This window comes from Leptopilina heterotoma, unplaced genomic scaffold, assembly GCF_015476425.1.
Source record: "Leptopilina heterotoma isolate Lh14 unplaced genomic scaffold, ASM1547642v1 Lhet_167, whole genome shotgun sequence".
NCBI classification, from domain to species: domain Eukaryota; kingdom Metazoa; phylum Arthropoda; class Insecta; order Hymenoptera; family Figitidae; genus Leptopilina; species Leptopilina heterotoma.
Genome location: NW_025110883.1, coordinates 448,549 through 462,545, shown reverse-complemented (window position 1 = coordinate 462,545; position 13,997 = coordinate 448,549). Strand labels below are relative to the sequence as shown.

At 32.3% G+C, this 13,997-nt stretch overlaps 1 protein-coding gene across 8 annotated transcripts in view; it reads right to left on the bottom strand.

Annotated features, from left to right (window-relative positions):
* The window catches only part of LOC122499380 (Down syndrome cell adhesion molecule-like protein Dscam2), a 123,505-nt gene that overhangs the window by 68,428 nt on the left and 41,080 nt on the right, over positions 1 to 13,997 (bottom strand). For all 8 annotated transcript variants that reach the window (XM_043607705.1, XM_043607702.1, XM_043607704.1 and 5 more), the window contains one exon: positions 12,140 to 12,229. In XM_043607705.1, the coding sequence (XP_043463640.1) occupies positions 12,140 to 12,173 (34 nt within the window). In that variant the 5' untranslated portion in view covers positions 12,174 to 12,229. The remainder of the gene's footprint in view (positions 1 to 12,139; positions 12,230 to 13,997) is intronic.

The window sequence follows — 13,997 nt, the reverse complement described above, 5'->3', positions numbered from 1 at the left end:
ACCCTATATTTTAACCATTCAGACAAAATTTACAATCTAAATACCTCGACACTCTTTTTATGCAACATTCGTCTTCCCCACAAAATTTTCAGAAATTCCAAACTAAAATTATTATCATTAGAACTTTTCCGGTATTCATTTAACCATTTTTTTCTCATTTACTTTTACAATCACAGAATTTTAAAATGGAGGAAAAAAATGTATCATTTTAAGAAAGATATTATTGGTTTTGAGGAAAAAGAATTGTCTTTGAAGTTTGCATTGGTGAGAAGGAGAAAAGAAAATAAAGAATGTGAGAGAAAGAAAGAAAACGTGGTTTGTAGGGAGTGAGAAAAGTAAAGGAGTTGTAGAAATGCGGGTGGTAGAGAGGGAGGTTATATGGAATGGAGAGTTCTTTGAGCTCGTACATCTCGCTAATTAAATAAAAAAAAGCTTTTCCTTCTTCAAGCTGTCCTCTCCGGGCGTGGATCCCATCGCCAACGCTATTCTTCTTGGTGTCGGCCCGCGGGCACGCGTCGCGTCACCAAGAGTCTCTCATACCGGGTGTTCGCCAAAATTTCCATCAAAGGATTCCTCGAATTGGAAGAAATAATTATCCCTTTGACATATCTCGTACATTTTCTCATCTTACTGGAAAGTCAATTAAACAATTCTAAACAAATAAATTTTAACGCATATTTCCAAACTCAAAGTACTAGTCCAAGTTTTTACTTTAATAAAAATTTGGAAATCTTGCACGATCATATAATTTTATTCCGTTATTCCCCATTCCCCTGTCCTTTTCAAATCCTCTTTTCGAAAATAGAAAAAAAGAATAAACACAATTGTGATCATTTTTAGATTCTACCATAATGAAATATAGCAAAAGAAAAAAAGATTAATTTTTTGAAATTCAAAAATTTGCATAATCTGTAGAGGATTTGATACATATATAACGAATCATAGAAAATTTGCGTGCATAAGATGGAGTCAGAGATATTCGCGATGATTCAGCGCACAAGTATAAAAAAGTTTTCACCGCGTGAGCCTTTGCATTTTCCCTCGTCAAAGAATTATACACCCATGTACTGTTCTTTAATACCATATACATGCATACACATACGCAATGACGTCGTCGTTGTCGTTTCACGATATTCCCGGACATTGAAACAGATTTTACTCGCTTCAGTGTCGCGCAGCTGCCTCGACAAAATTTATGACGTCGTTCCCACTGGACTCTCTAAGCGAATTTTTTTTCTTTTTTTTTAATTAAGACCAAAACCAAATCCGAACTAATCGGATTTCGTTCTACTTTTCAGAGAGAAAGAGAGAGAGAGAGCATAGAAACGTAACGATGGCTTTTAAAGCTTGCGTATGTATGTGCGACTAGAGAAAATTTCTGCAAAATTTATCTATAATTGTTTAAATTTTCCTTCATTTAATTTACACGCTTGCATTGTTTTTTAAATAGAGTTCAAAGAGAAATATGCAAATTAATTTCTACTGAAAAAAGAAAAAATGAAAGAGTCTTTTTCGTTATTAATTCAAATGAATGAATTTATTTATAACGGAAATTTTTCCTTCCTTTCGTTAATAAAAATTGGCCTTTTTTAAAAATTGATCCTAAAAGGGGGATAAAACTCTTTTTTATTTCAATTGCAACTGTTTGATGTCATCCTCATTTTAGAGCACACAAATCAGATAAATTGTTTTTTTATTACATTCACTAAAAATACAATTTTTTTAAATTCTCTCTTCTAGCGGGAATGAAAAACAGTAAAGTTGCTTTTAGAAAATTAACATTCAAAATGTTTTATTTTATTTCAAGAGTGTGTGGAAACAGACGGATAAACTTGCCTCTATCCCAAGTCTAGATTATAATATCCTAGAGCCCAAGGTGGATCGTCATTCGTCATAAACTAAAATGACGATCCAACTAAAAACAATAAATTTCAAAATTGTTTTGTCAAATTTTAGGTTGCTGATTACTCAACTCGAATTGGTAATTAATCGATCATCCCTAAGCGTTAAAGGGTTAAGAAGCTCGATTATTGAAGGAGGATTTAGAATAGAATTTCGAAAGGGAAATTTAGAGGACTTTGAAAAGTAATAAAACCCCTATAATTATTTATTATCAGATCTCGAAAAGTTGAAATGAATGTGAAATACGGGTCATAAAGTACATTATAGAGGATTAATGGGGAATAGAGGATTAACAGGGATCAAGAGTCGGTCCTATCACTTGTCCTTATTTCGGTTCAACTCGAAGCGTCGTTATAGGTTAGCCCAAATACCAAAGGCTTTCGAGGATCAAGTCCAACTTGTGCCTACAGGTCCGTCAATTTGCGATGCTCTAAGCCGATTATATCGAAACGGTGCAATGAACCCCATTGCCACAGGATCGAAGAAAAGGGCTGAAGGGAGGAGAGTGGCAAAACAACTCGAGAGAGCGAGAGAGAGAGAGAGAGAGGGATCGAGGGCAAATTCGAGATGAAAGCTCCACTATAAGCTTCCAATTCGGATGAATGCGCAAACCCGAAAACGCGTTGCATTTATGCAATTAACTCAGTCTTTTGACTCCATATACGAGCATAAAACATCAACTCGAGCCACCGAATTATCTGTTAATCGAAATCGATTTTTTCTAATTTCCTCTTTTCAGTTTCAGTGTTCAAAAATTAAAAACAAACTCAAACTATCTCAAAAAAAAATTGAAAATCACTTTTCAAATGGAAAAGCAGAACAAAAGAAAGTAAATAAAAGTTATAAATTATTTGTTACCAATTTTAAATCAAAAATTTTTTACCAGCAACAAAATCGTTAATCAAAATTTAATGTTACCTCAACGCTGATTAAATTTACAAATTGAAAATTAAAATTTAATCGTGAAAATTGAATCAATATGAATTGAAGAATATTCGTTTATAAATAAATTGGCTCACGTCCAAACTATTTTATAAAACATTTTATTCAAATTGATAGCGTGCTAGACTGTATGTGCATTTCGATAGATGAAAACATGTAGAGTAAACAGTTTCGTCTTCTTCTATCATGACAGGTGTGTGTCCTCGAAAATAAGGAAAAAGAAAACTTTCGCAGGGGGGTCATTGTGTGTGTGTGTGTGTGTGTGTGTGTGTGTGTGTCTATAAGGTAAGTGCACAAACCATAAAAATAAAGAATTTCAAACGAGATTTAAAAAAACCTTGCATCGAAAGAAAAGTTTCCGCCAAATCAGCAAATGGCTTTCGGCTGACAGACACTCAACCATTGGCGAGACCGTTTTGCAAGAGAGACAAAAAAACCTGAAAGAACTGCGCTTCTTGTCCAAGAAATCGACAGAAATACATTTCGTTTATAAATTACTTTTTTTCTTCTGTTTGTATTTTTCATTTCTTGGGGATCTGGATTTTTTTAAACTTTATGAATTACCAAATAGAATTTATCAAGAATGCTTAGTTTTCTACTCGACTGATACAAACCTTTTTTTGGGGATTGTAACAGCCCTTTAAAAAGCGGAGTTCTAAAAAACTATCACTAGGAAAAAACAAAACTTGGAGGAGTGACTTTTACCACACCACGCCTTCCGTGGGCGTTTCTCTAATATCAACGCCTCATCTCAAAAAAAGAAATTCTAAAGAAATTGCATATTTAACACATGAAGAGTTCTTTGCAAACAAACGAAATCGACTTAAAAGTCCGTTTGTATACACGATACGAAAGTCTCGGTAACGCAATAACGTTCGATTTTTGGTAGTCTCATGGTTACGGTGTAAATCGCTCATATATCAAAGCTCGTGCATTCTCGCTTTCCCACCACGTTTAACCAATCCCAGATTGTGAGTCTACGTCATGTTGAAAGCTAAAACCCATTCCTTTTTCCTCTGTGGTGTGACATTCCATCGAGACCAACATGAAAAACGAGATACTCCCTCTCTGTCTCTTTTCCTTACGGTTACAATTCTTCTATGCTTAAACCATCCCTCATGGACCATCCACCCACTTTGCATGGCTCTATATACATATATAGGTAAACCAATACGGCTTCTCGTTCAATCTGAGTACATGACGAGAGATTGATGAAAGTACAGTTATTTCGTCTAGCCGGTAGTAAAAACTTTGCGATGCATTTCAAAAAAAGTACGGTCTCTTTCCACTTGGTAATTTATGCATCAGTGGCAGGGGGTTCACACAGAACAGAAGGCATTCAGAAGAAACTTTTCAAGTGCTGATCGAATATGCTTGGTCGAGAAGTTCTCCACTGTCAGATTACATTATTAACAGTGGCTTTTCGAAATGTTCAACAACAAGTTGACAAATTTAATGAAAATTTTAAATCTATTACAAAAAGTTTTTGCCTCGCTTTTTGCATAGACATCACCAGACATCACATTTCTCTTGCTATCAAGTTTAAAATTACTAGAGACTAGTTATTATTACTGACAAGAAATTTTACCTGACTTTTTCTTTTATTCGAAAGTCGAAACAAGTTTTATCTTTTCGAACCAAAAAAACCTTGGGATTGTATTAATATTTTTTGGAAAAATTGCAAAAGTCCCTTATGAATGTGACTTATTTGTTGGATATGATATAAGGTACGTTTATTTATTTTTTTTCCCGAGTTGAGAGAAGATTTCAGTGGCAGTCGAGAGGAGTCTCAATCGAATAACATGTCTAGGTAGGAAATGCTTTTCAGCGCTATACGAATTTCTCGATTGAAACGATCTCTTCGCATGGCGAACACAAAGGTTCGTTGAAGTGTTTGTGAGCCAGAAACGCTCACGGCGTGAGTTCGTTTCTATCTGTCGCAAAACCGACAGCCGTCAATATATATTGAGACAGAAAAGAGAGAGAGAGAGAGGGAGCGAAAGATGTTAAATAATGCTCACACAGCACGGTATGATCACTTTAAGTGGATCTTGACACAAGAAATTGCAATAACAGCAACAGCTGTGTTAATTTCAAATAAAAAAAATAAAACATAATCGGTATATACAGTCATCTTCATAAAAAAATAACATGGCTAAACTAAAAACAAAAATCACTTTAATACCTCTCTTCTTATTGAGGACAATCGGGCCTAAACTAAATTTTCGAAAAACAAGTAGTGGAAACGAAAATTTTGAATATTTCAAGATGCTTATTTATATTATAACAAATGACAAAAGTAAAGAGTAAAAATCATCTTCACAAAGCGATATAAAGCGGCGGGATGAAATTGTAGTGAATCGATTCGGTACGCTTGTCGAGACAGAAATATTGTCAATTCCAGAAATATCAGACGTCGTTTAATTAACTTTTTATTCAAAGACTCGTTGAAACCTGCTATGCTGATAATTATTAATTTTATTTCAGAGAATATATTTAATAATCAAATACAAAAAAAATATGAAATTGAAGATATCGAAAACTGATTCCAATGAGGAATAAAACCTAGGGCTTGAGTTGGGCCCTATTGGACGCCCTATCAATAAGAACAGGGTCTGATTATAATTTGGCTGAAACTTCTTCTGTTGGATTACGTATTTAAAAAATAATGTTTAAAATTAAAATAAATTTAAAACTCGCCTATTAAATCAGTACAAAAGCAATAAAACAAATATCTTCTCAAAACATTACGATATTTATGAAACAAAATACGTTTTATATACATCGAGGAGTGCCTTTCAGCTCAAATAATATTTATTTATTTCTTTTTTTTAAACAAAAGCACACATTATCGTAATATTCAAAATGAATTTTCAAATAATATCAATTTCGTGGCCTGTTTACAGTGTAAAATGTAACCGAACTTGTGAGCTTCCTGCACCCAATTTATTAATTGATAACACATTCAATTAATTTACTTCATCAAAGCGCTTTTCCCATAATTCGTAAACAGAAGCGCTTTCTCTCTCACTCTCTGCTTATCTCAAAACCAAATAGAAAAACTCTTTATCAAAATTTTTTTTCAAAACTATCAAGAATGTGCACTAACAATAATAATACAAAAAAATTAATAATATAATAACAAAATACAAATTGAAAAAATGTGTAACACCTTTTTACTAAAGTCTGAATTAGAAGAATTGTATTAACAAATTTTTTTAAGTTTACTTTAACTTTTAATAAATCAGTTCTGCTGTTAGTAGAATTCTATTAAGTAATTAGTAAAGACTGATCTTAAATTAAGATTTTCTGTTTACTATGAAAAAATAAATTAATTTATTACCTAAACCAATTAAAATTTTTTCACTGCGCGAATTAAATTTAAGCGCAAGAATAAATTAATTATATTGCTAATATATAGGTATGAATAATTATATTCTATATGAAATTATTTTGGTGCATAACAGCTTAACAAGTCACGAGATTTTCATTTTAAATTTTATGAATTTGACATTATAAAGCATAAATTTTCTGTTTCTCGTTGATGATGCTTGAAATTCACCTCGAAATGAAACACATATACCTAATAGATAATAATTTATTAAACAAAAAGGAAAATTAGGTTAACAGTAAAATTTTGTTGGAATTAATGAGAGAAAATTTATTTTCGAAATTCAGAGAGAATTCACTCAACTGATAATATTAAAAATGAATAAATAATAAAATTTTTTTTATTATCTTATTAGAGAATTTTATTAGAGATCGAAGATGTAAAATGTAATACTTAAATTAAAAATCCGATTTCAAATGATCAATTATTGGGATATTTTATTATTTAAAAGAAACTATAATTAACTGCATTTTTAAGTAATTATAATTACTACCTAAATTTTTCTTCAAAGATAGAAAATTAAAAAAATGTTCAAGTATCATTAAACTTTAATCAAATTGAAAAAAGTTAATCAAATAGAATATAATAGCTTAGGAGGAATATAATATTACAAAAAAAATTAATCAATTTTAAATATATTCAAGTGATTCATTCACTTAAAAAAGTTCACAGCTGATTCAACGATTCAAGTTCTTGAAAGATTAGAAAAGTCCCATAAGAATTTCATCGTCCTTCCGTCTTCAGCACTTAAAGGCACTTTATTGATCGAGTGAGAAGTTAAGATTTATCGTACCACACCAATTTTAAAAGATTTTATAAAATTATATTTTAAAATAATTTTTTAATCATTTAAAAATCATTTAAAAATTATTTTTAAATTATAATAAAATTATTTTATAGTCTTTTAGGAAAATGGAAAGGAAATAGACGATCGAATGTCACTTTTATTTAAAGGGAAGAATTTTACTTATATACAATATATGAACACAGAAAGCTGTGAGCTTTAAATCAAATCATCAATTACACGCAACATAATTAATTATAATTCACGAGCACTAAATTCATTCATTATAATTATTGAGATTTCAGTTCAGCCAAAATCAGAATGGTTATTCTCTCTCCTTCAAAAGAGAATATCGCATTAATTGTTGTAATTTTCGTTGCATTTCGTTATGCTAATCTACTAGTTCGAAAATGCCATTATATAATTTTGATATCGTGTTAAGTTTTCGGTAAATTCTTATCGCCCAACAATGGTCCAAGGTAAAAAATGAAAAATAGACGAAAAATCATTGCAATTATTGGAAAAATGTAAACCCAAGTTTCGAATCGAGTAAAGAACTAATTTTCAACTAATCGGGCTCTGTCTCATTCACTCTCTCAGAAAGTGAGAGATAGTGTGCCTATTTAAATTAAAGAAGAGATTTTCTCGAGGGCAGTTACAAATTGTTGAAAAGTTTCTTCGGACCACATTCATGTACTTCTGTATTTTAAAAGGAAATTCGGGAGTCGATATATCGGATAAGGACAATGAAGAAGCAAAGTCATTGGATTGAGGAGAAGGTTGCAAGTCGGTGCCTGCTGGACGCGTATGGGTTTGTAGGTACACACCACACGTGTCCTCGGTCACTTCGACCGGACACGACGCGACGCGTATGTAGCGTACGCGCATGGTACCGTGTGATAGGGACACACGGAGAAAGAGGGATTCTGTGATGCTTCAGAGGGGAGTATCGCGATACTCCATCGGACAGAAATCGATACAGGGACGGTCAGAGGGGGTGTGCTTCTGTCTGTATTTTTCCGAAAGCATTACGAACGCGCCCGCAGATATCTCTCTTGCTCGTGGTTCTCAACTTGCTCCTCACGTTTTTCCGTACAGCACCATGTGTGTCAATTGAATCTGCATTTTCAAAGAGAGAGAGCACTTTCCCCCTCCCGCCTTCTTCAGCATTTCATTTTTTCTATTTCGCAAATAAAAAAACCTGGTTTTGGAAAATAAAACACAGGAGCGCAAAAATGGGCGAAAAATGGGCGAAAAATGCTAAAGCAATGTTAGAATTGATGAGTTTTTTTATATAAAATCAAAATCGATAGAGAGTCGCTGAGCTCTTTGCCGTTGGAGTGTTGGCAGAGTACTCGTGATCGATTACTCGTCATTCCAATGTCCTGAGTTCGACACCCACCACCCATTGCCAAACCAAACGTATTTTTTTACGATCGCCTCTCATACTGGCAAAATTACCCGACTCGAGAAATAAATGGGATGCAATCCTTATACATTCCAAAAACAAAATGCAAATAACAAAATGCTTTTATTATTTATTTTTAATACACAGAAACAAAAACTTGAAAACAAAATAGCATTTCCGTAAACTTGCCTGAGACGGCTAAATATTCCTCGCAATATTCCATGTAAAGCTTGCAGGAATCTTTCGTGGAAAGCTTGCTGTATAGTGGACATATATTTTGCTTCATTTAGTGAGTCAGTGCGGTTAGCGTGCAGGTCTATAGAGCGTTCGGTCTCGAGTTCAATTCCGACAAGTGTCAAATACTTTTATTTCTAACATATTTTAAATTATGGCACTAATAAAAGTTAGTGTCAACGTCAAGTAGGATTTTGGGTTAATGTTTAAAAAAAAGTGTTGGCTTTCAAAACTAATAAACTTTGTATACAAAATGTATAACGCAAAAGATGAAAAAGATTCACGGTAAATCTTCCTCTTTTTATGATTTTGAAATTTTGAATTCATCAAATCAAAAATCTCGAATAAGTATAAAAATTCTCCTATTACGTGAAACTCATATTTTTTAGGGGTCAATTCAATTTCCTTTAAATTTTCCACTGAAATACATGTGGATACGTGAAATGTTCCAACTTCAATTTCCTTCCGGTCAAGAAAGTCGGAGATCGTTCATTCCTTCGGAAATATATTTTACGTAACAAAATTTATATTTACAGCTACGCGCTCCACTTTTTTCACAAATTTATTATATCGATATTTTTTGTCAGCAGATAAAAAATTAGAGAAAATTTTACAGAGATATTCCATTTCCCCTGCTGTTTTTATGCAAATTATAACTAAGTCCATAATTTTAAAAATATCTCATCAAATTTGTTGGATGGATTTTTTAATTTTAATCAAATTTACAGTTGAGTAAATTCAAAATAGGCTTTTTAGTTTTTATTCTTTCGTGTAGAAATTGCCAATCCTGACTCTAATTTGGCTAGAAATATTTTATCCAGATTGGGCCCCTATTGGGTAAAGGTACACGGAGAGACCGAGATTACTAATTTTTGTATAAAATCACACTAGAATTTACTATTTTCACATTGCAACCACCGGAAATAAGGGGACTTTTTGTATTTTTTACTATTTTCTACACTAAGTCACTAATCCCGACAAATGTTCACCAAATTAGCAAAGTTTCTTACTATTTCGTCCAATAGTTCCAAATAACTGTAGTAAACTCAGAAGCATTGTGTACGTAAAATTACTACAGTCGTTTGTAAATGCAGAAAGAAAGAGTGAAAGAAAAAATACGGATTTTTGTCGCCGGTTTCCCGTCAATTCTTGACTAATGGAGACAAACTGGAAGGATTTTTACATACACAGACACACACACACTTATATATTTGAAGACACACACATGTTTATTTCACTTATATATATAGACGCGGTTAATTAATACACTAATACACAACTGCACGCACGACAACGAATTTCACTGAAAGTATACATCTTTGTTTCCTTATATATTGAATGATGAAAATTTACAGCACTTACGAGAAAGCAATTTACTTTTAACAACTTACTATAAGACATAGTTCTTGGGACAGGAATAAATGCAAAGTTTATTAATTTATAATGGTCAATTTCTGAGATACCGAACGACCTACGTTTCACTTTATATTTAATTATTGTAGATAATATCCAAATTTATTTTACATACGCGAAACATAGTCACTGTCAATGATCGGATGGCGTCGGCTCATTTACGGAGATTGACGAAGTTAGCAACCAATAGAAATGCAGGCGCCATATGACTGCACTCGCTAGCCACACTTGCTCACCAAAAATTACTACAGTGGATCGTAGGTTTTAGTGGAAAATGTTTTCATTTGTCAGATTTTGTCTAATTAAATTAGAGAAAACTATAATCAATTTTTGCTACATTTACAACTCTTACACAAAATATTAAAACTTGCTATTTCAATGTAGCAAATTTATCTATTTCTTTTGTAAATTTATCTAATTCTGTAGCACATTATGCTAAAAGTCCCCTTATTTCCGGTCATTGCAACCATTTTTAGTAATTTTTACGAATGTGGGTCTCTCCGTGTACTTTAATCCGAGCCAAATAGGGCAGAGCGTTACATGCCAGTTTTGATTTTTTCCAACATGAAAATTCAATTTCCCACACTCGCTACATTCCCAATGCGCAAAACCAATAAAATTCATTTGACATTTTGTCTTTGCTAACATGGAGTGTGTGTCCACTGGTCGTGGAAATTTCAAGGGAAACGAGGGTCTTCTAAATTCCCAAGTTTCTAACGACAAGGAGAGCGGGAAAAAGAGAAAAAAAAGTGTCAAGTTCACTGACTCGGAAAATACTTATCGAACTTTATGGCGCTGAAGAAACAAAACAAATCGAGGGACTTTTTAGATGTTTGAGAGGGAATCACACATCACATAAGCCCAGTGGAATATATTCCGTAGTGCTTTTTGCATTAAATGTGTGAAAAATGTGTAAAAAAAAAGATATATTTTTCCCCGAAACTTCATTTTGCGGATGTGTCACGAGTGAAAAAAAATTCTCCAACGTAGAAGATTCAACTGCAATGCTTGTCCCACTCATCAAATGAATTCTGATGAATTCCCTCGTTCGAACGTGTGCAGTGTGAACGTGTCCAGGGGCAAAAGGTTACACGTTTGTGAGATGCGAAGGAAAATGGACAGTTGCCAACGACAATAGAGAATTGGCAGCAATCGAGGTGCGACTTGTCTCCCTTCTTATATTTACTATATATATAGAGACTGGGAGATGAAATATCTCTCTTCTACTTTTTTCCTGATTAGAAATCCTTTGAATATCCTTTATTATTTTATTTTTATTCGTAATTTGCTTTTGGAAATATTCGCAACTCAAGTACTTGGAGTGAACTTGGCTCTTGAAAAGTGCAAATAAAACGGAGTTAAAAACGATGGAAAGTAAACAGTATTTTTTACACTACAGGTTGAATAATCATTACCCACGGGTATGATAATAATTAAACGATAAGTACAATAATACATACACTTTCTTAACAACTGTTTTAATGCTTCTCGACACTATTTTCTTTTTTTACTAACAACTAAAAAATATTAAATTATAATACAACAATAATCTTTTATACCACTGAAACAATTATCTTTAAACTTTTATATTTGACTTGTGATTTTTTTCTTTTTTTACTATTATAACTCGCGGGTTATTCATAAGGGAAAAAAATATTCCCATTCTTTGTGCCGCAAAGAACATAATAAAAAGACCTGATTATATGCTTTTGTGGCTATACAAAATTTATGATTGAAATAACTACACCGAGTATACGTATTTACACCCACCATTTTTTATCGTTCAAATAACAGTAAAAAAAAAGACGTTGAAAAATAACAAAGTTTCTATCCTCTATAATTCACAACTATTACTATTTATATGAGTTTACATTTAATAAGGGAAATTGTATTTTTCTCTTCTCCTAAACAAAGAGGTTAAGAATTTTTAATGTAAAAACGTTTTTTATGATCAGAAAAAAATTTTGTTACAAAGGAAAATATATGCGTATTAAGTTTTTAAAAGAAACTGATGACCTCTAAAAAATTACTAATTAACATTTAAATTTAAATTGAATTGACTTACCGATCAGGAGGACCAGCAGGGTGGTCGAATCCATTCCCGAGGTCCAAGTTCGACGAGGCAAGGTCGCTTCAACGCATTCTTGAAAGTTTCCTGAAACAGAGGAAAGGAAGTATGCGGTCAAGAGGGGATAAATAAATTGAAAGCGAAAATTTGTATTAAAGCGAAACTAATATTGAAAATAAAAAAATGAATCATCAGTAAATTAGCAGGTATCAAAATGATGAACATATTTTCTCGGGACATTTACATCAAAATGTAAAGTTGTGAGAAAGTAATTCTTATATAGAGGGGGCTTTGTCTGAGAAAACAAGGATTACATTACATCGTTGGACGATTTCTCTGCTGTTTAACCAGTCCTCATTATCGCTGCATTTTAGATTAAGCTCAAACCCTTCTCCAACACCCAAGAATGGCTCCTTCCAAACTCTCAGTGTAATAAGTGCACTATAAATATTAAACTCCCAGCAAACGAGATTGTCGACTATCACAACTTGTAATTATCTCATGATTGCTTCTCGATTTTATTACAAAAAAAAATACGAGCCTATTCTGCATATATACCTGCGCATCATCTAAATCTAATTTTCCATTTATTTCAATTATTTATTTATTTTTTTTTTTGCAATTAAAGAAACTAATACGTAAACGAACAGAAAGAATCACGTTCCTCAAATAGAGCAAAATGTACATTGTTTCATATATGTATGTACCCAATGGGAAATTTACAACTGGCGGAGTACTGCGCCAGCACTGGCAGTACTGGCAGCTACGCTGACAGACAGCACTGGCATAACTCTGGGATGATAACGCCGTCTGGCGCTGCCGAAGTACTGTCTGTCAGTGCTGCCAGACAGCGCTGGCGCAGCACTGGACCAGTGCTGGCTGAGAATATTGCCGCAATAAATGCCGTATTGTTATTAATTAGTCGTAAATTCATAATTATAAACAATTTAACAACAAAATGGTAAATAATATTAATAAATAGTTATTATTCATAAAATATTTCTCTTCTTAAAGAAATTGTATTAAAGATGGAGACTAACAATGGATATAGTAAATGAAGTAGAAAAAAATTGTTTATAATATTTAAAAATTAAATAATAAACAATTACAGTAAGTGTGCATTAGATTTTCATATTTTAGTACCTAACGATTGGAATCTAGAAATATCGCAAACCTATGAAAATAAACCAAATTGCTGACGAGGGGAATCGAACCTACGACCTACGGACTAACAGACTAACGCTCTAACCACTATGCTAACGACACATGTGTACAGTAAAGTATTAATATCTCAGTATCATTCAGACACACAATTATTGAGTCAAAGATGAGAAAAAAATAGGGATACGTTAGAAATAATAAATTGAAATAAAATAAATTAATTTAAATTTTTAATAATTAAATTAAATTACTTTACTTATTGCATTTAACATTTTACGTAATTCTTAAATTACGTGGTAATTTTTTAATAATTTTTTATTCATAGTAAGAAGTATAATATTATTTTAATAGGAACCAAATTATTATTGAGAATAAAGTTTAAATTTTGTTTATAATTTTAATTTGTTTAAATAATTTATTATTTACAAAATTAGACAATTATGTTAAATTGTTATTATTAAATTTAATAAAAATAAAAAATGAACAACTGAAAAGTGAAATATTAATTTTTTTTAATAAATTTATATTTATAAACATTCATAAACTTTTTTTATAATTTTTTTCAAGTTTATGTCAAAAAAGCAATGTTGGCAAAGAGCGTCGTGAACAATTTTTCTATACTCAGCCAGCACTTCCCGCCGAGGCTTGTCCAAGCTTTGGCGAAACAAAAATTCTGTACTGCGCCAGCACTAAT